Source organism: Argopecten irradians, chromosome 1 (genome assembly GCF_041381155.1).
Source record: "Argopecten irradians isolate NY chromosome 1, Ai_NY, whole genome shotgun sequence".
NCBI classification, from domain to species: domain Eukaryota; kingdom Metazoa; phylum Mollusca; class Bivalvia; order Pectinida; family Pectinidae; genus Argopecten; species Argopecten irradians.
In genome coordinates, this window is record NC_091134.1 from 17,186,890 (window position 1) to 17,214,888 (window position 27,999).

The 27,999-nt window shown below is 36.6% G+C and overlaps 3 protein-coding genes across 5 annotated transcripts; 2 read left to right on the plus strand and 1 right to left on the minus strand.

Moving 5' to 3' along the window:
- Window positions 1–38: 38 nt before the first annotated feature.
- On the minus strand, window positions 39–10,126 carry LOC138319208 (lim and transglutaminase domain protein ltd-1-like). 2 transcript variants are annotated; one of them, XM_069262201.1, is made up of 8 exons: window positions 10,020–10,126; window positions 6,292–6,489; window positions 5,693–5,928; window positions 3,803–4,965; window positions 2,895–3,175; window positions 2,514–2,699; window positions 1,102–1,237; window positions 39–596 (listed from the first exon to the last, which is right to left on the minus strand). In XM_069262201.1, exons 2-8 carry the CDS (start codon window positions 6,463–6,465, stop codon window positions 559–561), a joined length of 2,214 nt encoding a protein of 737 aa, XP_069118302.1. In that variant the 5' UTR covers window positions 6,466–6,489; window positions 10,020–10,126; the 3' UTR covers window positions 39–558. The 2 variants fall into 2 exon arrangements, with proteins under 2 accessions (XP_069118302.1, XP_069118294.1); XM_069262193.1 differs by lacking the exon at window positions 10,020–10,126 and adding an exon at window positions 7,057–7,947.
- Window positions 10,029–27,697, plus strand: LOC138319222 (leucine-rich repeat and fibronectin type-III domain-containing protein 5-like). 2 transcript variants are annotated; one of them, XM_069262212.1, is made up of 2 exons: window positions 10,029–10,164; window positions 21,756–27,697. In XM_069262212.1, the coding sequence occupies exon 2, from the start codon at window positions 21,774–21,776 to the stop codon at window positions 23,733–23,735; it is 1,962 nt and encodes a 653-aa protein (XP_069118313.1). In that variant the 5' UTR covers window positions 10,029–10,164; window positions 21,756–21,773; the 3' UTR covers window positions 23,736–27,697. The 2 variants fall into 2 exon arrangements, with proteins under 2 accessions (XP_069118313.1, XP_069118320.1); XM_069262219.1 differs by lacking the exon at window positions 10,029–10,164 and adding an exon at window positions 19,955–20,743.
- LOC138315560 (uncharacterized protein DDB_G0283357-like) lies at window positions 12,591–13,988 on the plus strand. The gene has a single exon (XM_069256712.1). The coding sequence runs from the start codon at window positions 12,591–12,593 to the stop codon at window positions 13,986–13,988; it is 1,398 nt and encodes a 465-aa protein (XP_069112813.1).
- Window positions 27,698–27,999: the final 302 nt, after the last annotated feature.

A 27,999-nucleotide genomic window follows, 5' to 3' on the forward strand; every position in this document is an offset into this window, starting at 1 on the left:
GCAGAAATAGCGATACAGGAGCGACTTTCACGAATGAATCACTATAGCAGAAATAGCGATACAGGAGCGACTTTCACGAATCACTATATGTTTGTACAATGCAAAATGATCGTTAAAATAGCAATCTAATATATACGACAACTAAGTATACAAACCAAGCCACAGCTGTCAAATTATTGTAGTCGAGCTCAAGTTCTAGTTCCGTCAAAAGCAGTATAGTTTTTTTATTCCTTTTCTAACTGCATTCCAACACATATCAGGTACCTGTGCAGGCAGTCTCAGTTTCGAGTTTTTTTATAGATATGTATTTGTACTTAATTATGATTTTTTTTAGCTGAAATGTATACACTTTGAATTTGCATATTCAGCTTTGAATATTACTGGAAAGTAATTAACCAATAGTTACATGTATAAGGATATAAGGTCAAATGAACCACGTGGTTCATAACCAATACAAATATACCTATGTTGGATGATAACATCCGTAACGGACAACTGGTATATATATATATATATATGTACAGTATCGTAGTGTCTTCTGCTGAGGTCGTTAAGATCTCAAAAGATATCATATTCCTCAAATTCCTCTTCGGGTTCTGAAAAAATAAATATATTCTTGACAAAAAATGAAAATATAAGGCTTCTGTTTTGTGTAATCAAAAGTAAATATGTTGATATTAAGCAGAGCGTTCTCATTCTTTATTTGGCGAATTCCTAAAACCATGGTAAGAAAGGAATATTTTTTATTTCTTAACTTAGAAAAATGAAATGTAAATCTGCAGGACCTCCTTTAACTTCAACTTTATATTTCTCTTTAGACAACTGTAAGTTAGGGAAGTTTCCTTAGTTAATGAATATTGATGAGTTTAGGCCATGGTACAAACAAAATTTCAAAAAAATCTAAACAATCTATGACAAGTTTGGATCGATTCACGGCACATTTCTAGACCGACCTATTTTCGATCCAGGATTATTATCGAGTTTTAAGTGTATGTTTACAAGATAAACTTTGTATAAGACGATAGAAGGGCCAAATGATTAGAACTAAACATTTGAAAAAATAATGCTTGCAAAATCGTTCATGCTGAAAAAAATGCTTACCAACTATGGGTTTCGTGGCTGTTAGAAGAGCTATGACTTTTTTGCTCCTTTCGATCTTCTCTCTCGTCGTTCGTGGAAGTGTAAGCTCCAGCTTTTTAGGATACCGTAGTTCCATTTCCTCGACCACTGCCATCACCTGCCGCGGGACAAAGAAAAGGGGTAAAAAAAGGATTGTTCGGATACCACTGAAGAATTTCAGGTAAACAGGACCAGAAGGTCTAATGACCTAGACTCCTTTACTTTAATGACAACACCATATAAACCTAGGTCGAATACGGGCCAAGTTAATGCATTTGATTTCTAAAATATATGATCAATTCACTTCGCATATCCGAAACAGAAGTTTCTAGAACATCCTGCTAGATCCCTGTTCATAGAATAACAGTATTGACGAGCAAATCACACATGCGGTATGAATAAATTGTTAGCTGGGTCTTTTTTTTCTCCTCAACCCTGTAGAGTTACACTGCTAAAACTGGACTGGACAATACAATGTATTTCTGTTTGATATGTGGACAGAAGCACTCGCACTATAAAGTAAGATTCAGCATGTATCCAAATAAATCATCATATTTATAGCTGAAAGTGCTATTCCAAAGTTTACCACTTTTAATATACATTTACATTAGTTGATATGCATTTTGATTCTTTTTTCTACTTTGGTAGCATATCTGTTGAGATAAGCAAATGATGCATTGTTGTAGAATAGGTGAAAAGATTGATCCGTGTGTATTGTTTGTCTGTCGTTGCTTATCAACGAACCAGACAGTAATTACATGTTATAATATACACCTCATTAAAGGCCCACTACCTTTCCGAAACGGCTTTATTTTAAGACGGGAATGTAAAACAAGATCGATAATTTTGTAGAGTCTTAAAACTTATTAACTTACCGTTAATACTACATTTATCATCACTTCTGAACGATTTGATTAAATTAAATATAATGTTTATTTTCATAACGCGGGTCGTCTTATGTTTCCCGCCGTCGTCGTAAATACCGCGCGGTAGTTGACTGTCACTGCGTCAGACGGCAAAACAGCGAATGATTCTCCACTGTTTTCATATATTACGCAGTAAATCTTGCATATGTTTGGTGTCGTAACCTTATTTTAGGTCATCAGTATGCATTTTCTGATGTTATTAATGTTTTTTAAGAAACCTTTATATTTTGCTCCGGAAAGGTAATGGGCCTTTAAATACCCTTTATAGAACAGCGACTTCCAACATGTGTACAATATATAAGGACATGAAGTAAAATAACACATCTTATACCAGAATACAGCCTGTTTCGTCTATCTGAGATCAGGATAAGTATAGGATAAAATCTACCTCTATGATTTTAAATATTGTAAATATAAGGTATATCAATTACAAGACTACTGTGGAAATAAAATGTGAAATGCACTCACATAGTCCATGAATACAGCTAGAACATGGTCGATCGTTCTGATATCTTCTAACTCCATCGTTCCAAGCAGTTTCTTTGCTCCTAGAGCTATCTCTAATTCCAATGTGTTGATGTCGAATTCGCCGATACGTCTTTTTAAGGCCAGCTTGGCTGAGCGCCCAATGATCTTCCTCACATCACTCCATTGCTGCAACATCAGTTATAGACTTCAAACCCCATTTGTACAAATTAACTATATAAATAACTTTAAATAGATGATATTGAGATATTTTTTCAAAGTAATTTTTCAACATTATTTTTCTTCAAATTTCAGTGATCAAATGGAATCATGATCTTGCTTGAGATCATTCAAATGCCTTCCCACTCCACCTGCAAAACTCACCCGTAATTCTTCATCGAAATGTCCCAGGAAGAGCAGCAGGGATTTCATAACAGCGAAAACCTCTGGTGGAGGGTTGTCGAGGTCTCGCAGTTTCATGATACTCTCAGTGTCAATGATCATGATCTCGTGAAGCTTGCTCTGTAATTTGCGCAGACGCAGAATAAGTTCTCGTCCGTATTTTGTTTCGGCCGCCATGTAACGCTCGAAGTCCTTGGTCTCAATCAGATCTACGACCCGTTCTAGGTTAGCAAGGCGCTTCTCCTTGTTGGCCTCTGTTATTGCTGAAACAAGAATCCATACATATCTATGCCAATTAATATATATAATTGATATCAAATGAGATTCGAATGGCACTGCTATAAACCTAATTATTTTTTGGAAAATCAACTTTAAGCACGAAAAGTAATGCTCAGTGATCAATTAGCACATAAATTAATTGCTTTAAGCATGTCATACTTTACAACTCGTGACGCGAAATGCGCTAAACACAAGATTCCCACCAATACTATGATTGTACAACAAAATATAAGACTAACCATACACTATTATTGTCTTTGAATTACAAGAGCCAATGACTCGGCAGTGATTGTAAATACACAAGGTGTAAAATGAAGTAAGCACGGAAAATAACGGGGTAAAAAAAGATAAAGCATGATCACATTTTTGAAAGGAGTCACACTAAACACGTTGACTATAGACTATGCATTTTACTTTAACGCAAAGTATCCTTGATTTGTCCTGTTTGTAGGAATTATATATAACTACCCAGTAACGTCTGCTGTGGGTACACGACATTTTGCATTCAAATACCAACATGTATGACGTCCTTGATTTTCGTTCACACTTTGCGGACAATGCTCTGGAGAATAAAGATTTGCTATACGTGGAAACCGATTTTACATTCATACCTTTCCTAGCGTTGTCGATCTCACGGAACTTGGAATCTTTGGACAATGATGTACACCTCACGAGGAAATTACAGACATTCTTCTTCACCATCACTGGCGGCCGGTACTCATCTGGTCTGAGAGGCGGAAGCAGAAACGGATCTTCTTCCTCCTCAACGTATATACAGAGACAGTATTCATTGGCTGGCGGTTTGTCATTGAAAATGATCACCTGTTGTGCTTCCTTAATAATACCCTGCTGAGAAAATTCTACGTCGTCTAAATTTGCTTCCAGCGTCGTCATTTTGTAGAATATTTCCAAGTCCTCGATGTCAATGCTGTCTAATTTGATAGCAAGGTCGAGATAACCGCCATCGGCATTGAGAGTAGCGAATGGATGATCGATAGGAACTACCCCCGCCTCCTCGGTCAGTAGGTTCGGGCCCCAACCAACAGTTTCATCACACCGTGGAAAAGCAAGGACTTTTCCCACTTTTTTGACGTAAATTTTGTAGACAACCAGCCAGTCATAGATGTATTTGTCATCCTGGCGTTCCCGTAGGATATCCTTCCCCAATATTTCTAATTTGTAAGTACCTTTATCTGGAAAACGTATCTGCACAGCAATGGAACTTGCACTCTGCACATGCGCGTAGTCATGTTGGAACTTATCAGTTTCAACTGGGACCCAATCCTCTTCTTCATTTTCAACTGACAAGAGACATTTTAACGCTATCTGTTTTGCCTTGCTTGGTGAAACTCCAAACAGAATTTCAAGTTCATCATGACATGTTATTTCACATTCCGGATGTGATAGAATACGCATGTCAAGCTCGAAGAATCGTTCCTTTACGTATGCTCTCCGTTCGAAATCTTTCATTGACATGGTCTGCTCCAGCAGCTGCCATTTCGGCTCGTCAGGAAAATGCGTATATGCCAACGTTTCAGGGTCGGGGATGAAGAATGTCTCGTCCAAATGGAATATAGTGGATTCATCGTCATCACTATCAGCTGTCACTGCGCATGCGCCCCAGTAAGCGTTGACGTGACGCCAGACGTTGTTTACGAGGACAGCGTTCCATTCTCCGTACATGTTGATTTTGTTAGATGCCACATTCTGACCAATCTTGTAGCTGCTGCCCTTCATGAACCCATGGATTACCATACAGACAAGTCCGGCATGGCTAAACAAATAAAAAATAAACGTAAAGTTCGCGACATTGTATAATATTTCATATTTGTTTACCTAATTTGATCTAGATATCCCCAAATGTAAACAATTAAAGGTTTTATTCCAAGGGTTATCATTGCCATTTCAGTTCTCTTGGTAAAGGACTGGTCTGGTCCAGTAAAATAACGTTTATTTGTAAATAGTTAAACTGTGAATATTGTATTTATATACTTGGAATACTTAGCAACAAAGGTATGGAAATTAGTTACAGTATATTTTCAGACGTTTCAAGGGAATACAAAGTAGTTCTGAACCTCAACTTTGACCTGCGCGTAAGATATAATGCTGAAAATGACACCCTTTGCGAAGAGGAAAGAAAAACATCAATGAACTTGTTTTGAGAATGTTAATTGTTGTCATGTACAATTTTTTGTCACATTTTTTATACCTAAAAATTAAATATCACTAAGACCTGCCTAGGGCCCCAATTATTATGTTTCTGCGTATTTTGGATAACGAGTATGAAGATGTGGTTCATAACGATGAAATAGTATATATATATACATTATATATACTTGTGTAAATTGTAGAAGAAAAATCCTGCAATTAGATATTGGAAAATTATTATAGAAATACAGATATTTATGGGTGCCATACATTCAAACAAGTGGAACTCCATTTATCGATTTCTAGAAAGCGTTTATAGCATATTATCATCCACTAAAATAACAGCTCCTTACCTGCATAAGTAACACATCATTGAGGCGTAGTTCTCCTGTTTGTTCTGTAGTCGGATAATATACCAGAATACCGAGCCCTTATCTATTCGGGACAGGGGAGGTTTAAACTTCTTGATGTCCCATGATGTTAGCCAGCGGTACAAAACTCTCAGCTTGGCCAGTTCGTGTCCCTTACAGGGCCTGACTAACCATTGAACTAGGTCCTCAAGCATGCCGCGCTTCCTGGCGGCGGAAACCTGAACAGGTGGGGGAATAAAGTCTCAATACATGGAAGCATTTTATGGTGGCACAAAAGAGACCCAAAAACAAATCAACTAGGACAAAATGTTTTTATGTCAGATGAAAAAAAAAAATTGTGCCGTAGTTCGAATCTCTGTGTAAAAATAATTTACAGTGCCACATGATTTTGTCAAGTCCTTCAATGATAAACTAACCTAGATGCTGGAACTGAATTGATTTTTTTCTGTAAACAAAAGTTTTATTTCATTTTGTGAAATCAGTCAAATCAACGAGTCACTTTTTCACTATCCACTCGTCATTTTTGTTTATATATTTTCTATGTCTTCCCTTCCCTCTCACTTATCTTTAAATTGACTTACATTCAATGCTCTTTTGTCCAACAAAGCAAACCTCTCGGAATCGAAGACCTCGTTCTTTCTGGTGTGAGGGACGTGGGGCGGAGGGACGACCTTGAGGACTCGGGGGTCATAGACAAACATGTGATGGGACTCCTGGTAGGTACACTTCTTATCTACCTTGTAAGTACCAAACATTCGTTTAGGGAGCTGGATCCCATCCTAGTATGACAGATACAACAGACAAAACATAGAAAACAGAATTAGAATATCAAAGTCTACTAAACGAAGGTATGTATTTAAAGTCACAGTGAATTAAAATTAGTTGTACAGCTGCTATCAATTTTGACCCATCGGGGTGCCCATATACCATTTTAGGCGTTTTATGGGTCTAGATCAAAATTTGGTAAAATCGCATACTACACACGAACAGTTTATTTTTAATGTATTTAAGATAACATCTAAACGCGAGAACAGTTTATTTTTAATGTATTTAAGATAACATCTAAACGCGAGATATGAGGGAAGTACCATGAGTTCCGGAAGAGTTAGCGACCTTTGCTTAATTGAGTGATACCAAGTGTCGAGCAAAAGTAGATAAATCCCGGATCAAGTTACAGTCTCGTTTGAATGTTATCTTACACACAGGGATTCCAAGTCGCACTAACCATACCTCGCCATATTTCGGGTGATTTGAATTAAAATAACAATAAAATGTATTTTCATGTATATACATAATCGTTTCGGTCTACTAGCTACACCAAAAAGGTTCCAACATCATTTACTTACCCCTTTCACTGGCGCCATCTGTCCCCTTTTCACGTGTATTTCTATGGTAACCACGCTCTGCCCACACCCCATAGTGTTTTATATATTTTAGGTCACTTAATTAAAATAAGATATCTTGATAATAAGTCACTGACACTCTATTACTTAACAGCATTATTAATGCTGCTCAAAAACCATGATAGGATGGAAATAATCCACTTTTTGGTTCGTTTTGAAGCAATTTTATCCGATTCCCGCGTTTTAACATTTCCTTGTGTGTTATTTTAACTCTTGAAAATCCACCGAACAGTGGAATAAACGTCGTTTTGGCATCTAATGTAAGTAATTGTATAACGAGCATATGTTTAATTGGAATGTAGGTGTACTCAATATCCACATGTTATGTTATAATGTACCTGAAACCTTATTTGGAATCGCATTGCGGTGGATGATCACGTGAGCTCTAGATATAATCTACATATACACAAATATATAGACCCGGACAATTGTCATAATCAACTTAATTGTTTTAAAGAACATTGTGACCCGGAGTATTTTTATCTGATATAAAACATGCGTATATATGTACCACGATTTAACTTGAGTTTGTGACTATTACCAATTATCATAAGATGTAACAAATCATAATATACAAAGTATAAACGATATGGAATAATAATTGTTTTGTTCTTTGATATGCATTTATGTGATGTTTAAACCACTAAGGAATTGTCGTATAAATCAATACGATTTATCTTTCCACTTGGGTTAACTCGCCATTGTCGTATCTAAACGTCGAGAACGAAAGACAATATGTATTACACAGTGGTAACAAATGGTTATAGCGTATTGTATTGGGTTACATGTTGTTTGTAATGTCCTATCTGGGGCCGGGATAACCGGGATCAGAGGCGTAGGAAGCGGGGGGTTACACCTTATAACGACTGACTAGTGAGCGCTTTCGCCCCATTTAAGGGAGCTCTTCAGACTGTTTACGGAAGAGCTCCCTTGAATGGGGCGAAAGCGCTCACCAGTCAGTCGTTATTGCTTTTATTTCTTATAGAATTCGTCCGTAAGGATTTTTCTTTAAATTTATCATATATATATATACGTTGAGTGTAAAAGCAATCCTCTGTTACCTCAAACAACCTAGTGACGATATGTGTCTCGCCTAGGCCTACACAGGTTGTGTTAGCGTTTCAGTCTATTTCTTTACACAGGGGGCCAACTCAATGAAAATGGATGTTGTCATACATTTTTTTGTATTTGGAGGATGGACTGATGAGTATATATGACAGTCATGTGATTTTTTTCAAAAAATACGAGATTTGAAAAATTATTAAAAAATCGGGATATTTACTATAAAACAGAGATTAGTAAATATCCCGATTTTTTAATAATTTTTCAAATCTCGTATTTTTTGAAAAAAATCACATGACTGTCATATATACTCATCAGTCCATCCTCCAAATACAAAAAAAATGTATGACAACATCCATTTTCATTGAGTTGGCCCCCTGTGCCACTAACAGTATGTGTGAGAAGCCCTCTTGAGAGATGGACATATTTTTAGATATAGTTCTGTTACACATATTACGTTGGGGTTCTTTTCTGTGATCTCCACTTCCAGTTCTGTTATTTTTTAGATAATGTTAAGGTTTGCAAAATCTTGGGTAGGCCTAATTGGTAAAAATACATGTATCTTAGGCCCTCTCTACTGTTGGCGACGAAGGCTCTTCGTTTGTAACTTCTGTACCAGTGGTGTTTCCCGTTGTGTCACCAAAAATTGAAGATTTGATAAAGTAAGGATTCTTGTGAATATAGATCACCTGACATTGTGATATTTTATAGTTGGGGGATCTTGTGGCGGTGGTTGTAGAAGGACCTATGGGGCTGATATCTATATATAGTCTCCTTGACGATAGTTTCTTGTGAGAGAAGAGGGGTTTCAGGTGATAATAGATAGACTATTTACTATCCCGATTTTTAAAATAATTTTTCAATTGAATCTCGTTTTTTCTGGAAAAAAATAAAAAAAATCACATAACTGTCATATAGACTATATTCATCAGTCCATCCACCAAATAGATCTAGACAAAACAAATTTATGACAAAATCTATTGTCATTGAGTTAGTCCCCTGTGTCTTTCTCTTCCTTTTACGCCCCTAGGTTGACGTCAAGATGTACAGGTCAGTAGCCCGTTGGTATTGTTTCTGTACTTTTAGAGGAATGTTTGAATGTTTCTTTTTCCCCTTTTCTTTCTTTCTATTTTTTTTTTTTTTTTTTTTTGTATTTTCATCTGGTCGCCTTTCAATATCACCCTTTTTAAATTCGCCGGTGCCTTTTCAGTTTTATAGGGATGACGTCGACGTTTGTTCAGAAACTTAACGGTATACAGTAGGCTAATTTAGAGAGATTGGCAACTTTTTTTTACTGAATAATATTTGTTTTGTTTATTGTATGAATTCATTTGTTTATCAATCATTATGTGTAAATAACTCTTATCCTAGGCACGTAACTCGCTTTTTTAAATTAGATTGTCGATGCTCCACCGCTGACAAATGGTATTTTGTTCTCAAGGACGTATCTCACTTATAAATCCTTGTTTGTTCTCTATCAAAAACAGGAGCAGACGATTTAGTATGTTTCTTCCGTTACAAAAGTTACTTACTATACATCATTACCACAATTGAAAAGTTTGAGCTTCTAATTTTACTTCGAGTTAAAAATATGATAAATAATACACTACATACTGTATAACTATATATTATATTCTAAATGGAATGAAGTACGCATTCACTAAAGGCAAAACAAATTATTTTACATTATGTTTTGTGTTAATTAGATACATACATACACACACGATTAAACACCAATTATTGTTCAAAAGATGAATATCATTTATGCTTAAAACTTTTCACTTTTTATGATTAAAAGCGACACCAAGTGGTGAGTAAAGGAACTACGGACAGACTATACGTACCGGATGTCTATGCCCGGAAGTGGTAATATTTCTGACAATACACAAACAACAATGGCGGTGCAGTGCTACAACTTCATAGCCTCCTCCACTTCGTTCGGAAGAAAATGCTGTATCTAAAAGAAACATATATACGCCATTAAACAGGGTAAGCGTTTAATAATAATTTTCAAAACGAAACATATGTACATGATATTCCAGATGCGAGTAACGTCTCTCGTATTCGTAAACAAAGGCCTGAAGGAAACAGCCGTCATACTCCCGTCTGCGCACTATCTGGTCAGCTGTTGTTTGTATTCGACCAATGTTGGATGTCTAAGATAACTACCTTTCACGTAAATAATTTTTCATGTAAAATGACAAAACTGCTCTTGCTCTTATAATGTCATGATGAGGGAAAAAACGATGTATGCTTATGCCTACTAACAGACTAAATAACAGAAATAATAATATGGTCACGTGCATCATAAACGTGTTATAAAAACCACTCAATCTATAGTTTAGAAATCAAACAATGCATAACCTATGCAGCTATCGTATGACACACGTAATGATCATATGTAATGTCAACTGATAGACATATTTTACATAACATTGTATTATTATTTAGCTAAAAACATTTATTTTGAAAGTGAAAAATAATTAGTCCTGCAGTCATATCAAAATTGTACGTAACAGTTGTGTTGCGGGATTGGATTTGGCCGATCACCAAGTAACTCAGTCGGTAGAGCATTTGGCTAGTGTTGGAGGTCCCCTTTGAATTCCGGTCTGGATGCTACATTTTATTCTCACCTGTTACAGTTTATTAAGCGTTATATATGTGTTGCTAAGTTCCACACCTTTATTATTAATGTCTACTTCTGTTCTGTTTATACTTTATACTTCAGGGGTTACAATCACTGATGTAAAATCCATCCATGGACTATCTCAGTAAAACTGATGGCAGTTCAGGAGAGAGAATTGATTCGATTCTTTGATGTTCCTCAAATGAATTGAGTTATGATACACTTTGGATGACTGACTGTATTGCTTTGAAGAAGGGTGTCACTCTCTCGGCAATCTTTAAAGGAATCTAGTGTCTCCAGGCCTGCGATTGGTCTTTTTTTCTCTGAACTGCCTCCAGTTTTACTACGACTATGAGATAGCCCAAGGGAAGATATAACATCAGTGATAGTAACCCCTGGAGTAGAGTATTAAGGATAGTCTGGACCGAAAAGAAAGACTGTGAGACATACATGTGTATTAAATAATAACCGATACACTGTACATGCATGCACTTGTGTTTTATGCAGTTGAAATAAAAGTGTTTGAATGGGTCATCTGTATGCATGGGTGGATGAAGATAACAGTTTTTAAGTAAAAACTGAATTTAACTCTGTTTCAAAGTATTGTTACGAAAATATGTATCTGCGTTATCTAGGTCAGATTATTGCAATCAGCTGTGTCAGTTACGATTGCCGTTTAAATGTATTATTTATAAATCTTTAGCTCTATTTAGTAGAATAATATACCTGAGATAACTTTATCTTATAATCGTAATAGTCGTTAACACATATTTACATCTATGTATCCAGTAATGCTGTCAGTAGTAATTTAATACGTCCTCTCCTGGGCGCTGACATCTTTGTTTATCATTTTGTAATACAATATATATATAGATAGATACGTAGGCCCTCATTGGTTATTGTCTCCGTCAGTTTTTATGTCGCGTTACGTCATTGGTCGGTCCGTCGCTACGCTGGATCCTCGATGCGCATGTGTGTATCGAGGCTCCAGCGAGTTTTCCTCCATCCATCCATCTGTGAAGCTGGTATTTCCGTAGCTCCAGATCCAAGGTAACTTTACCATACTGGAAACTCCAAATTTATTTATTTAATTGTTTATTTATTATTCAACGGCACCAGGCACGTTAATAAAACCGATGATTTATATCGGAAACGTTTTTATTATTAAGTTATAAAATATTATTAGTGCGTCTGCTAGGGGTTGCCCCGAGTAGCCCCGAGGAGAGCCCCGAGCTCTGCCCCAATCAGGTGCCCCGAATTGGGGTGACGTAGCCCCAAACATTCTTGGGGAAAGCCCCGACCAGTGAGGTTAGTGATGATTGTTTGTAAAATCATTAACTTATCATATTTGTATTAATTTTATATATGATTTAATAAATGTGAGGTTAAATTTATTACAACTCTTTGTTGTTCATTTGCGGGATCCGTCTACCTGGGACGAGGAAACTACTTTGTTTACAAACCGAATGTTTACTTTCCTCCTCCCAGAACGACATATCTTATTCGAACTCTTATTATTGTCTGCGGCGCCTCAATAGGTCTTTTTAGACCCCTATTACGCAGCAATTGGTGGCAGCGGTGGGATCCCGCTAATTTACCTACATATTTATTTACACTTACGTGATTATACTCAGAACGAAGCCTGGTGCTAGGTGTTATTTACATGTTTTTTTACATGTTTGTTTACATGTGTGTTTACACGTGTGTTTACATATAAAAACAACTTGTTTTGTTGTTTAAATTCTTGTGTTATTTTTTTACTTTTATTACACTGTGATCCATTATAACAATGGATGATTCCGGGACTGTAAGTTTCCCAAATTTACACAGTGAAGAGTTCTATGAGACTGTTGATGAGGCAGATTCTTTGCATATTGATCATAGTTACCAAACTGATGTCTCCAATTCTAATGGAGCTAATATGGAACTCATGAATCAAATGAAATCATTTGTTAATGATGCCAAAACTCAGTTTCGTGAAATTCAGTCCAATATGTCAGAAATGATGAAAAATCAGTTATCTGAATTTGAAAAGGATATGAACAATATCCGAAGAAAGCATACTTCTGTTTTCTATGATAACAGTGATTTGAATACGCAAAGTCTTGCTCATCAGTTTCATCGGCACTCACCACAGTTGAATTTTTCTGAGTCAAACAGTAGTTTTGTTGTTGATCATGGTGTTGATCAAAATACAAACCGGTACTGTACACATGAGACGTTAAATAGCTCACCACATTGTGCCCGAGTACAGAATTATGAACCTGAAGTAAATTTTGGTTCGCATACTAATCATTCAACAGGTAGACAAAACACAACTGTGAAAAGCGTACAACTAAAACCACAATCCTATGATGGTAGTGATGATCTTGAGGATTATCTCACACAATTTCAAATACTATCTGAAATAAACAACTGGAGTTATTCAGTTAAGTCACTCTATCTAGCAGGTAGTCTGAAAGGTGCTGCTCGTGCTTTGCTTAGCGAGTTATCTCCAGCTCAGCAACGGGACTATGATTGCTTAGTGCGCGCACTCAACAGTCGTTATGGCTCTGTCAATAAGGCAGAGGTGTTTAGAGCACAATTACAAAACAGAACAAAAGGAAAGAATGAGACAATCCCAGATTTAGCTCAATCTATAAAGAAACTGACAAGGCAGGCATATCCATTGGCACCACCATCTGTCATTGAGGTTTTGTCATTAGATCATTTCATTGATGCAATCAATGATTCAGACATTAGATTAAGATTGAGGGAAGCTTGTCCTAGATCTATTAATGAAGCTGAAACTTTGGCTGTACGTCTCGAAACTTATCGTCTCGCTGACAATCATAGGGGACGTCAAACTCGTTCTGTAGATGTAAGAGCAACTGAGACTTCAAATGTGTCGAGCAAAACATCAGCCGAGAATAATGAAGTAAGCTCTAAAACACCATCTAACTCCTCTGAGATAGATAGTTTGAAAAATGAACTCAAGTCTCTTACCAAAGAGATTAAAGATTTGGTCAAGACTACTAAATCTAGTTCTCAAAATAATCAAAACAAACAAAAACAGTACACAAATAACAATGGTAATCAGCAGCGCCATAACTGGAACCGCAATAGTGGTAACAATAATTACCACAATAACTCTGGTAACAAGTACAATAACCACCACAAAAATCAGCAATCTAATTCGGGAAACTAAATTCTGCTGAAGTGGTGGACCACACAACAGCAAACTTTAACCAAGGTCCTACAATAGTGATGGTCAGTAGTGTTGACAAGGGTTTATTTGTGGCTGGATCTATGCAGTCATATCCTGTTCGCATGCTTGTGGACACAGGTTCGAATGTCACAATTATGGAAACAGAGGTTTTCAAGAAAATATCTAATATTTCTGAAATAGAAGTGACAGAAGTAAATTCAACCCTTGTAACTGCTACTGGTGAGTCTTCTCCATTTTATGGAAAGGCAGACCTGTTGATAGAAATAGGAAACCATAAAATGCAACATTCTGTGTTATTAGCAGATATTAAAAATGATGTCATTTTGGGTGTAGATTTTATGGAGAAACACAAATGTGATGTATTGTTAAGCAAGAATTGCTTGTCAATCAATGGTCATAAGGTACAATGTTTTCAAATATCAGATTTGAACGTTCCTACATGTTGTAGAATAGCAATAGACCAGCAGGTGACAGTACCTCCTGAGTCTGAGATGATTGTTCAAGGTAGACCTATTGATACCTTGTCCAAGGGAAAGAATTGTGTGTTGGAGACAGCTCCTTCCTTCAATGAGAAAAGTGGATTGCTTGTGGCAAAGGCCTTAGTAGATCCTTGTAAAGGAATTGTACCTATACGGGTAATTAATTTATCCGAACAACCTCAAATTATCCATAAACACACTGTAGCTGCAGTCAGCGAACCAATAGATGAATATATGGTTTTTGAACCTGAAAATGTTAGAAACATCACAATTAGTGAGACCAAAAGTAATCAAAAGTGTGATAATAAATTACCAGACCATTTGGTAAATTTGTTCAACAAAAGCAGTGAAAATTTAGATATTGAACAAACAGAGAAACTTAAATTGTTGTTAGAAAAACATCAACATTCATTTTCCAAGTCATCAACTGACATTGGCTGTACTAGTCTTGTAGAGCATACTATCAATACAGGAAATGTTCCTCCTATTAAACAGAGGCCCAGAAGGGTTCCTCTTGCAAAAATGAAAGAGGCTGAGGCTGAAATAAAAGATATGGCTGAGAGAAACATCATTGAACCTTGTTCTGGTCCTTGGTGCTCTCCCACTGTTTTAGTCCGTAAAAAGGATAACAGTATTAGATTCTGTGTAGGTTACAGAAAAATGAATGACATAACCATTAAAGATTCTCATCCTCTTCCGAGGATCGACGATACACTTGATGCCCTCTCGGGTTCACAGTGGTTCAGTACACTTGATTTGAAAAGTGGTTACTGGCAGGTGAAAATGGCTGAAAAAGATAAACCAAAAACAGCATTTTCTATACAGGGTGGTGGTTTCTGGCAGTTTAATGTCATGAGTTTTGGACTTTGTAATGCCCCAGCCACTTTTGAACGTTTAATGGAACGTGTGTTAAGTGGGTTATCATGGAAAACATGTCTAGTATACCTGGATGACATAATTGTTTTCGCAAAGTCATTTGAGGAACAACTAGAAAGACTAGATGAAGTTTTTACTAGACTTCATGAAGCCGGCCTCAAATTGAGTCCTAAGAAATGTACACTATTTCAAGAGGATGTAGACTTCCTAGGCCACAATGTTAGTAGAAATGGTATTTCTACAGATCCTAAGAAGGTGGCCGCAGTAAAAGAGTGGCCAGTACCTAAAAATGTAAAGGATGTCAGAAGTTTCTTGGGTATATGCTCCTATTATAGGCGCTTTGTACGAAACTTTGCAGACATAGCTAAACCACTACATAAGCAAACAGAGAAAGGTTGTTCATTTACATGGACAGAGTCATGTCAGAAAGCATTCGAAACACTTAAAACTGCTTTAACAACTGCTCCTATACTAGGTTACCCAACAGCTGAAGGTTCTTTCATAGTTGATACCGATGCAAGCAATGAAGGCATGGGCGCAGTCCTGTCTTAAGTTCAGGGTGATACTGAAAAAGTAATAAGTTACTTTAGTAAAACATTCTCTAAGCCCGAAAAGAAATACTGTGTGACTAGACGAGAATTGTTGGCTGTTGTAGCTTCAATTAAACATTTTCACCATTACTTATATGGTAGACGATTTCTCATACGCAGTGATCATGGTGCCTTGAGATGGTTGTTAAATTTTAAGAACCCTGAGGGTCAGATCGCTCGATGGTTTGAGGTTCTTGCAACCTATGACTTCAGCATAGAACATCGAGCTGGTCGATTACATTCTAATGCCGATGCATTATCTAGGAGACCATGTCATGACAAAAACTGTGGACATTGTATTCGTGCCGAAACCAAAGAACAATTAAAAAGAGGGGAGACAACTCAAACACAGAAATGTAATACTGTTGAAGTGTCACAGTCAGATACTCCTATTAAGGAGGTAGAGTTGGAAAGTAATGAAAATAAGGCTCATGTAGGTGAAAGTTCACCAAATATACTTACTATGTTGACCTCTCATGATAGCATGATTAATCCTAGTCTAGTAGAATTTGTAACCTCTGACTTTGAGGGTTCTATTAGCAGTGATACTCATCCTAGAGAGGCAGTGAGTGGTGAGATAAGTCAACAGAATTCGGGCGATGTTATATCGCAAGAACCAAATTTATGTTGCACAGGAAGTTGTCCTGATTCACTTCACATACCTCCAGTAATGTTACTAGATTCCACGCATGAAATAGCTCCATTTCATAATGACCTGTGTGATGTACATGCTTGTACTAGGCAAAGCTCTAAGCTTCAAAAAGTAGACATAAAAGATGACCAAACCCCTGGTTCATCAAAACTAACTACACAGAGCATGGTCACTGATACTACAGGAAGTTGTCCTGAAGATCTGCGAGAATCACAACTGAGTGACCCAGATATTAGTATTGTGTATCAATGGAAAAAGGAAAATGAAAGACCACCATGGTCCTCTATATACTCATACAGTGAGGCAGTGAAATTTTACTGGTCAAGATGGGATTCCCTTCATCTTAGAGATGAAATATTGTACAGGAAATGGGAAACAGATGATGGTAAATCATGTATTTGGCAAGTGGTTTTACCACTAAAACACAGACCTTTTGTACTAAAACAACTGCATGACAGTTGTACAGGTGGCCATTTAGAAATTAAGAAAACTGTGTCTAAAGTAAGACAGAGATTTTTCTGGTGTGGTTTACGTAGAGATGTCACCTTATGGTGTCGAATGTGCGACTCTTGTGCTGCAGGTAAAAGGCGAGGCAAAGTGCCACATGCCACCTTGCAGAAATATGGTGCTGGTGCACCGATGGAAAGGATAGCTGTGGATATATTAGGTCCACTACCCCGCAGTAAGAAGGGTAACAAATACCTTCTTGTTGTAGGCGATTATTTCACCAAGTGGGTTGATGCTTTCCCAGTTCCCAATGAAGAAGCTCATACAATAGCTAAAAAGCTTGTAGAGAGAGTATTTAGTGTATTTGGAGTGCCAATGCAACTCCACACAGATAGGAGAACTAATTTTGAGTCACATTTATTTAAGGAAATGTGTCAGATTATGGGTATAGATAAGACTAGAACTACAGCTTATCGTCCCCAATCTGACGGAATGATAGAAAGAGCCAATCAAACAATTGAAAACATGCTAAGAAACTTTGTTTCAAATAATCAAACCGATTGGGATGAGTATATTCCTATGCTGATGATGGCATACAGGTCCTCTGAGCATGAAGCCACAGGATTTAGTCCTTGTACACTGATGCTTGGAAGGGAGATAAGTCTTCCAGTAGATCTGTGTTATGGCAGTCCTATGAAAGAGAATTATACAAATCATACATCAGAGTACACTAGGAATCTGTTAAATCACTTACTAAAAGTACATGAAGTGGCTAGACAAAACTTGAATTTGTCCCACATCAGAATGAAGAAACAGTATGACAGTAAAAGTAAACAATCTACACATTGTAGAGGTGACTTAGTCTGGTTATATAATCCAGCTAGGCATGTAGGTAAATGCCAGAAATTACAAAATTTATGGCATGGACCATATACCGTGACTGAAGTTCTAAATGATGTCATATACCGTATTCAAGAGACACCTCGGTCAAAGCCTAAGGTAGTCCATCATGATCATTTAAAACCCTACCAAGGTAACACAGCAAAACACTGGTTGAAATAAAAATAAAATGTTGAGTTGAACAATGTTCATGTTCTTGGTTGTGTTTGAAGTTTTGTTTGAATAAACATGTTGTTATAAAACAGTAATTATAACTTAATATAACTACAATTACCTGAAACAGGTGGTGAATACATGCTATTGAAGTTCAAATGAATTTGATTTGAAATATTATGTGAAGGAATTACTTCACAGTTAATTGACAAAGTATCAATTCTCAAGCAAATTATATGCTGAATTGTTAACACAATATTGTACTTGTGTTACAGATACTAATATGTTGTTGTATTAAAATGATAATTGACAAAACTTGAATTTGTCGAAAGCTATAATATGGAAATGATATCCATTAAAATAAAGTACATGAATAAAAAGTATGTACTCCTTACAATGTAAGAAAATTCCTATGTCTTAAGGAATATTAAGTTCATCTTCATCATCTTCCAGATGAAACTCAAATGCACTTTGTGCCCATTAAAGACGTTTACGAAGATGGACCATGCCAGGCGACATCTCCTAGAGCAGCATTCCATGCTCGGATACATGTGTCCGGTCTGCCAGCGCACATTCAACAGACCCAATGCCAGCCATGAGGGTTGCCGTAATGGTGTTAAGCCAAATAATTTAATTCTTTATTGCCGCCAGACGGGAAAACAAGGGATGGAGGCGACTGCCTTACTGGATGATTTTAGGAGGAGGATACCTTCTCTGGTGGAGAAAGTGAACGAGGAACTTCCACCACATCAGCCATCCAGAGGACCTATGCAGGGTGCACCATCAGCGAAGCGGGCCAGACATGATGACCTCCAGGACATCCTTGAGGATCTTCCAGATGAGCTAGCCTTCCTGGTTAATGGAGACACCGAGGCGGTATCGCAATACGTATCAGTGCCAGAGAGCCCTAGAACCTGTGAGGCAGCAACATTGAAGACCACTGATGTCACCGGTGATGATGGCCGTATTATATTAGATATAGGTGGTACTAAATTCACAACCTCCAGGGCTACCCTGAATATGGTAAGCGGATGTTTTTTCACCGATATGTTGTTACCAAGTATTACCAATTATTTTGTTGATAGGGACCCTTTACATTTTAGGACCATTTTGAATTTCTACGGTATGGAGGGAATATCAGGCCTGTACTTCTCCCTGACACAGTTAAGGAGTTAGTAGAATTAGAGATAGAATCAGAATATTATAGATTGTACAACTTGGGGGTTAGGATCAGGGAGAAGCTAGAAATGTTACATTAGATACAATAGGTACATGTTGTCCATATTTTTTTGGGAATTTTAGAGATAGGAGTTAGGCAGTAATATCTGGGATGGTCGGGGGATCTTATAGTGTATGGAACAGGTTTAAACCACATTGCAAAGTACTTAATTATTCTAATCAACTTACAATACCTGTTACTAAATAAATTATTGATTTTTCATGTTTTTCATAATTACTATCAGGAATAGACAGATCCTATAAACTGTATTATTGTCATTGTTATTCAGTTTATAATATAGTTTCATTGTTACTTATTGTTGCTAAATAATATCTAAAGAATCAATGTTTTTATTGATACTCATACATATTTGAAATGTATGCCAATGTTATTGTTGAATGAGAATTGAAGTGGTCAAAGTAATAATTTCTTTGAATAAATTAAATAACTTCAATTTCTTTATGTCCATCATTATTTGACATTCATAATTATATTGTTGATGTGATACTATTAATATTCTCTGTCAATTTTCAAGCATTTAATGTTATGTGTTTGAAAGGCCTTGTAATGTAATCAGGAGTTTTACCACATAGACTTATCTGATGTACATCTAACATGTTGTCATTTTAAATGTAAATGTTAGGGCATATTTTCTCCATTGTTGTAATTTATCATTTTTATTTGGAGACCAAATATTGACTAGGAGGAGGGCAGTGTTACGAAAATATGTATCTGCGTTATCTAGGTCAGATTATTGCAATCAGCTGTGTCAGTTACGATTGCCGTTTAAATGTATTATTTATAAATCTTTAGCTCTATTTAGTAGAATAATATACCTGAGATAACTTTATCTTATAATCGTAATAGTCGTTAACACATATTTACATCTATGTATCCAGTAATGCTGTCAGTAGTAATTTAATACGTCCTCTCCTGGGCGCTGACATCTTTGTTTATCATTTTGTAATACAATATATATATAGATAGATACGTAGGCCCTCATTGGTTATTGTCTCCGTCAGTTTTTATGTCGCGTTACGTCATTGGTCGGTCCGTCGCTACGCTGGATCCTCGATGCGCATGTGTGTATCGAGGCTCCAGCGAGTTTTCCTCCATCCATCCATCTGTGAAGCTGGTATTTTCGTAGCTCCAGATCCAAGGTAACTTTACCATACTGGAAACTCCAAATTTATTTATTTAATTGTTTATTTATTATTCAACGGCACCAGGCACGTTAATAAAACCGATGATTTATATCGGAAACGTTTTTATTATTAAGTTATAAAATATTATTAGTGCGTCTGCTAGGGGTTGCCCCGAGTAGCCCCGAGGAGAGCCCCGAGCTCTGCCCCAATCAGGTGCCCCGAATTGGGGTGACGTAGCCCCAAACATTCTTGGGGAAAGCCCCGACCAGTGAGGTTAGTGATGATTGTTTGTAAAATCATTAACTTATCATATTTGTATTAATTTTATATATGATTTAATAAATGTGAGGTTAAATTTATTACAACTCTTTGTTGTTCATTTGCGGGATCCGTCTACCTGGGACGAGGAAACTACTTTGTTTACAAACCGAATGTTTACTTTCCTCCTCCCAGAACGACATATCTTATTCGAACTCTTATTATTGTCTGCGGCGCCTCAATAGGTCTTTTTAGACCCCTATTACGCAGCAGTATCATTGAGAAATATGCATACATCTTTTTTACCAAGATCATTATAAATAATTAGAGTTTGTGTTTAAGTTGTCCCTACATCCTTTTTAAGCACAACAATATCAAAAAGGACTTCATTTCTTTTCTGAATGTCCATTCATATTATACAGAGGGACCCCATTTCAGTCTGTGACATTGTTTTTTTTGCTGCTAGTCATCATAGGACTAGTAAACCACCAAATTTTACTAGTCCGACTATTTAATCACTAGTCCAAGTGAAATATATATACAGTCAATTTGCTTCAGCACTTCTGTCATGATAAGTTTACAATTTTTAATCCAATTAAATTACAAACGGAAATTCTAACAAAATGATGCATCCATTCCAGACAGAAATATTTGAACTGATTATTTTCGGATGGGGAGCCACTAGTCCAATTGGACTAGTTAACTATGATTGGCACTAGATAGTCCGGGTGTGAAATTACTAGTCATGGGCATCGGATTAGTGCTTAAAGTCACAGACTGCCATTTTAATCTGGAAGGATCCTATTTACTATACAAAACACCCAGCACAAACCCTGATTATGAGTATAAATATATAATAATCATTATCTACAGTTTATGAGCAGGGTCAACAATCAGGATCTATGTTTTTTGTATTCAGTGTATCCATTGATATGTATATAGCGTGCTCCTGTCTGTTTAATGTTACAAGCCATCATATTTTCATATTTATTTTCTGTTCTAATAAAAGCTTGTTTTTAATCTTCAGGTGAAAGATTTTAACAAGATGGAGGTGACATACTTCAACAGTATTAAGACAGTATCCCTGTTTTACTTGGCTTTATTAGTACTGGTAGAAGCAGCCTACCTAGTACCAGATCTACAGACAGACAAGCAGAAGTCTGTCCTACTCCCCATCTGTCCAGACTTTTGTCTTTGTGACCAGAACTCGTTGTTTGCTAACTGTACTCCAGAGCATGGAGTGTCCTCTTTAGCAGATGTGCACAAACAGAAATGGTTATTAGTGACACTTCAGCTGTCTGGAAACTACACATGTCTGCCAGTGGAATTTCTAGGAGAGATCTCGCTTCAGACTCTTAAGTTCACAGACAGTTTCTTAACGTCTCTTTCTTGTGAAACCTGGATGGATCTACCTAATATTGTTGAAATGGATCTGAGTAGGAATTACATCAGCTTTCTGAGAGACCAGCATTTCGTTTCTTCAGAGATGTTACAGACTCTTAATCTCAGCAATAATGCAATATATCAGATAGATTCTGGAACTTTTGAGAAGCAGCATCTGTTAGAGAAGCTAGACTTGAGTCATAACCAGTTGGTTTTGTTACATGATGATGTGTTCAACTCCCTAACTAGTCTGACGTACCTTGATCTCAGTTATAATTATTTGAATCATATCCACGATTCGGTCTTCAGAAGTCTGCAGAAACTTTCGACTTTAAATCTGAACAATAATAGACTCGTAGGAATGACCTTTGACACCTTGAGTGTTTTGCCGTCGATTCACTCGATATCCCTTTCTGGGAATCAGTGGGAATGTTCCTGTATGTTGGAAACTTTATTGAAGTATGTACAGTCCAACACACAAAAAGTTGTGGATGACATTCCAGCGCTTTGCTCTGTTCCTGAGAGTCATCAACACATGTTATTGTCTGATGTTCACATAGCAGATCTGCCTTGTCCCCCACCCAACATATCACAGGTGTCACACAGTCAGAACTTCCTCGCCAGGAAAAACATCTACCTATCTTGTGGTACGAGTGTATTTCCTCACGCTCAGATCTTCTGGAAGAACGCCTGGGGCCAGGTCTTCGCCCATCCTTCTGTGAGACTAGACTGGGAGAGCTTAAATGTCACATCAGTGAAAACTCTTCGTGAATACATCTGGCCTGAGTGTTTTGACAGAAATTCCATGATACGCGCTGAAGAGGACGGAGGATTGCACATTGAGAATATCCATGGAAGTTTTGCTGGGGAGTACACATGTTTCGCAGTGAATCATGGAGGCAGGACAAACATTACCATTGATGTTGGGGTGATAAGTCTCCTTCGACCTGCATTTCACGAGAGTCTTATCTATGGTGCTGCGACCTCCGGACTCATGCTACTCATTGGTATATTTGTTGGTATTATAAAGACATGTAGGTCATGCTGCAAGAAATGTACCTGTTGTTGCTGCCGCTGCTGCTGTTGTTGCAGAAATTCTGACAAAGAATGCGAGAAAGAAAAGGAAGCTGAGGAATATGTGTCAGCGGCATCCTCCATGTTGGATGATTATGACCATAGTTATTATAAGTCTGATGATGATTTCAGTGGGTCAAGGTCAGCTCTCAGTTGGGGTCAAACCTCAAGGTCATCACCACAGAAGTGCAATACTCCAACTGTGGAATCGAAAGAGAGATGGCAGAACATTTCTGGTACATTGGATGAGGTTAAGATTCAACTTGAAAGAAAAATGGAGAAAGTGCGTTGTCATGTTCACAGCATAAAGGAGTCTGGATCTCAGTACATCATGACTATCAAGGACACAGGAAGTCAGGCGGCGACAAAGGTCAAGGCCGGTATGGTACTTGGGGTGGAGCAAGTCAAGTCTGGTGTGATGTCGATGAAAGAGTTTTGTGGTACAGGTGAGATGGGAACGCAGACTATCTCTGTGATATCAGTGTCTACAGACATCGACACTAACCAGCAGACCGAAGTCGTCAAATCAATGAAGTTAACATATGTATAGTTCCATGTGATCCTTTATTTATTCCGTCATTGCATATTACAGAGTAAGCTCCCTTGAGGGTAAGTATCTATTGCAACGTCATTATTTTCTGAGAGCAGTTCACATCGTTTGTCCGAAAATTATGATGTTACGCTCACAAACACAGGATGTCACAATCAATACTTATCCACAAGGGCAGTTAACTCTATAAAATGCAAATGCAGAATATACCGTATCCATGCAGGCTTTTGTTTAAAAAGTCTTGTTTTTCGAAAAGGTATTGAGCTGGCTCCAAGACTAACAAAAAGTTGTATACTCCTTGGGCCTTCAGTATTTATCAATAGTACATTGTATATATTGCTTCAAGTAGACCCTTGAGAGTACTATGGTTGTGAATCCTGAGGATATCTTCTAAAGCTTATCAAAGGATTGATGAGACATTTATTTTTGTATATGTGTCGATTTTGTCCCAAGATATTTCTGAGAAATATCGGGTAATGATGTGATATCTCAAACTATGTTTTCAGAAATTCATTCAGGGCCAAATTCTGTAAGACTTAATTTCTTACATACCATTTTCAACTCAATATATAGCTCTCTGTTCTTATAAAAAATCTCCTCCTTTTGAGGCCTGAAGTCACTTTGATAAAATAATGCAGACTGAAAGTATAACTTCCATATATACAGTTTCTTTACTTTTTTTCTATTGTAAATCGTGTGTGGCTTTCTTTGTGCAATAACTTTGTGAAATATCTACTAATATGTCTTTATTATAAGGGCACAAAAATGTCAATTGCTTTCATTAGTTTTTAAATGTCTTGGCACTTATTGGGTTGAATAAGGTAATTAAACTAAACTCGTTTAGCAACACTTTGTTATGTAGAGTTATCTTCCTTGAAGCAGCTGTCTTTGGTGTAACATTAGAGTCTGTTATCATGATGCACAAATTTCCCTTGACTTAAATATTTTAGAATTCTAAATTAAGGAATTTACCGGACCTGATATAAAGATATTCTTTAAACGGTAGGCTACACCAAACATCTATACCGTATTCGACCCAATAAGCGACCAGGGCGCTTAAAAAATTGATAAAAATGAGAAGGTGCTGATAAGTCGAAATTATTGCAAATCTATACCGGTTTATGTAATTTTGGTACTTATTTATGCATGGGCAATTGTAATTGAGGCCTCAAAAATAGGGAGGGGCGCTTATAGGGACATCGGCGCTTATTGGGTCGAATACGGTATATTCTATCAGTCCTATATAGCCTGTTGTTATATATACTTAGGACCAATAGTAAAGTGGGCTTTATCTCATTATTATCAGAATCATAGTCCCTATTTTGTCTCTGGATGTCAGGATACCATTGTCTCATTCCAGATCTGTTCAATTGGTAAAGGATTTAATGTTTTATAAAACTATGCTATGTACTGAATCTATGTTGCTTACAATGATGGAAATTTCTTCTTTATACCCACTGATGACATGTGCAATGTATGTATGTACGTAAAATTTAAACTGGTATAATTGAGGTGTGTGATTTGCATGTATCATTCCTCCCAGGATTGCAGTTCCTTGTCTCTGAAGTGTGGAGTGGAATGTTTCCAATACTGCCTTCATACCTTACCCTGGTACCTTATATATATATAATCTCATCTACATAGAACAAACTGTTAAACTATTTGGTATACTAGTATATAATTATATATGGTAATGTATGAGAATTATTGTCTCACATGTATAAAGTATAGTACCATTTACATGTTCAAGGCTGTAATGTATTTTTACTTTAAGTGTATCCCACCCTTCTTCAATATGTTATACATGTATTATTTGCATTTTTGTGAGTATAGCATTAGTATAAATTAACAATATAAGTATGGAGTATAAACAATATAAACTTTGATAACTCAACTCATAACACAACTGTTTAAATAGTGTTTAATATAAAATATTTTTTTTTGTCCTGACACTCGACAAACTCAACTCATAACACAACTGTTTAAATAGTGTTTTATATAAAGTATTTTTTTTTGTCCTGACACACGACAAACTCAACTCGTAACACAACTGTTTAAATAGTGTTTAATATAAAGTAATTTTTTGGTCCTGACACTTGACATGGCGCTGGAATCTTACACAATAATACAAGACCAATCTAATAAATACAAAAAAAAATATTCCAGAAATCAGACCTAAGACATATGTCCCACACAGGTAATTGTACTTGTAATTTATGTAGGTTTTTTTAAGGAGAGCCCTGAACAACAAATTTTCACATTTTGATGAGTCCCAGTACAAAGAAATATAAAAGGTTTTCAAAATTTTGGCGAGTCCCACAGGAAAATCATGAGTCCAAGACTATTAAAAAGATAAGTCCTGTGAATCTCTGCAGCACCACATTTAGTATAAAGGAAAAAATATGATATATTCAGGTATTTTATGGTATTTTTTCTTTTTCTTTAAATATATACTGTCAAGTCGGTAATATGTTAATTTACAGCTTGATAAAGCATGTACTACCTTGATCAGTTAATTTTGACAGTGCGAGTGTTAGTTTGGTTCCCGAAGGTACCTTGATCTGTATTTCTTTGTTGGTTGTGAACTCCTGGATCTTGTTTTTTCACATATTTTAAACATTTTGATGAATAATATGTTATTTTTTATTGTTGTAATATTTTTATTATTTCCATGGTACATGTATTATGCATTCCATGTTGTTTGGCACATGGTAAGGGAGGTAACTCATGCATACCTAGATGATTTTGTATCTGTCATATTGACAGTTGATGTATCCTCTTCTAACATTCTCTATTTTGAAATTTGTTTGTCAACTTTGTATGCAATTTCGAAAATTGTTTGATAGATATATGCTACAGACAAATGGAGAATTATATTTTTTGATGTTTGTAATATAAAATATTATATATAAATATATAGATGTTATAAATATGTTGCTAAAAATGTTGATAATTAATGTGTATAAAATACAACAATAATATCTACATATCAGACTATAAACCAGCTGTGATTTGTATGAAAGCTAATTGTGGGTGTCACATGGAAAAATAAGTAGTTTGCATTGCGTATGGACTTGCTTATATTTCATATATTTGCATATATACTAACAATGATTGTAGCTGTCCTTAGTGTTTCCACTTAAAAGTGCTTTATAATAAATATTTACAAAATTGTATTTAATTTGCATGTCATTCGAGTCTCCAACTTGAAGGTTATAAAACATCATCATGACAACCAAGAATCTACTTTTTGTTTAGGCCAGACCAGGTCTAGCTTTTCAAAAGAGAAAAATAATATAAGAGGTCCAACAAATAAAATACCAGTATCATGAGGCCTGGCATTAATTTGTGAGACCAATGTGAGATCCTGTAAATGTGAGACCAACATTTGGCTAGTCTGCGAGACTAACACGAGATCTTGTCAAAGTTATAACTTATATGGAGTCTGAGGTCTGGCCTTTGTGAGACCAAAATGCTGTCCGCCTAATACAAGTCCAATGTGAGGTCCAGCAATACGAGTCCATGTGAAATCTGGCCATTACGAGACCAATGTGTGGGCTAGGTCCGGTCAATGCGAGACCAATGTTAGGTCTAGTCAATATGAAGCCAATATGAACTAGGTTCAGTCAATGTAGACCAAGATGAGGTCTGGATAATGCGAGATCAATATGAACTTTGACCAATTTGTTACCAAATATGTGGTCCTGCCAAAGCGAAACCTAATGTGAGGTCGGACCATAATGAGGTTTTTCCAATGCAAGACCAATATAGAGCTTGTCCAATGTCAATGAAAGTTCTTTTTGTGCAAAAGTTGATTGTCAATTTGTTTGAACTTGTAAGTTCAAGAACACTTTATATTTTCTTGTGAAATTTTTGATGATTCAGAATGATGGGTAATGTTATGGCTTGTTTATTTCTGCTAGACGTTTTTTGCTATCAATAAAACCTATTTTGTTTTATAACGCTGTGTCAATCTTTTGTTATCAATGTTTGTATTGTACATATTCTTTTTGCAATAAATAACTGAAATCAGCTTAAACTGTCTTTAGAAAACAAACTGATTTTCATTTTGTCCTATTAACAGCCAGGGTCATTTAAGGATGTGCCAGGTTTGTTGATGAAGGAAAGCCGGAGAAAAACCACCGACCATTATTTGGCATTGCTGCCCCAAATGGGATTCAAACTCAGAGGTGGAGGGCTTACGGTAATATGTTGGGACAACTCAACCACTGATCACCGCGGCCCCAAACACCCCAGTTATACT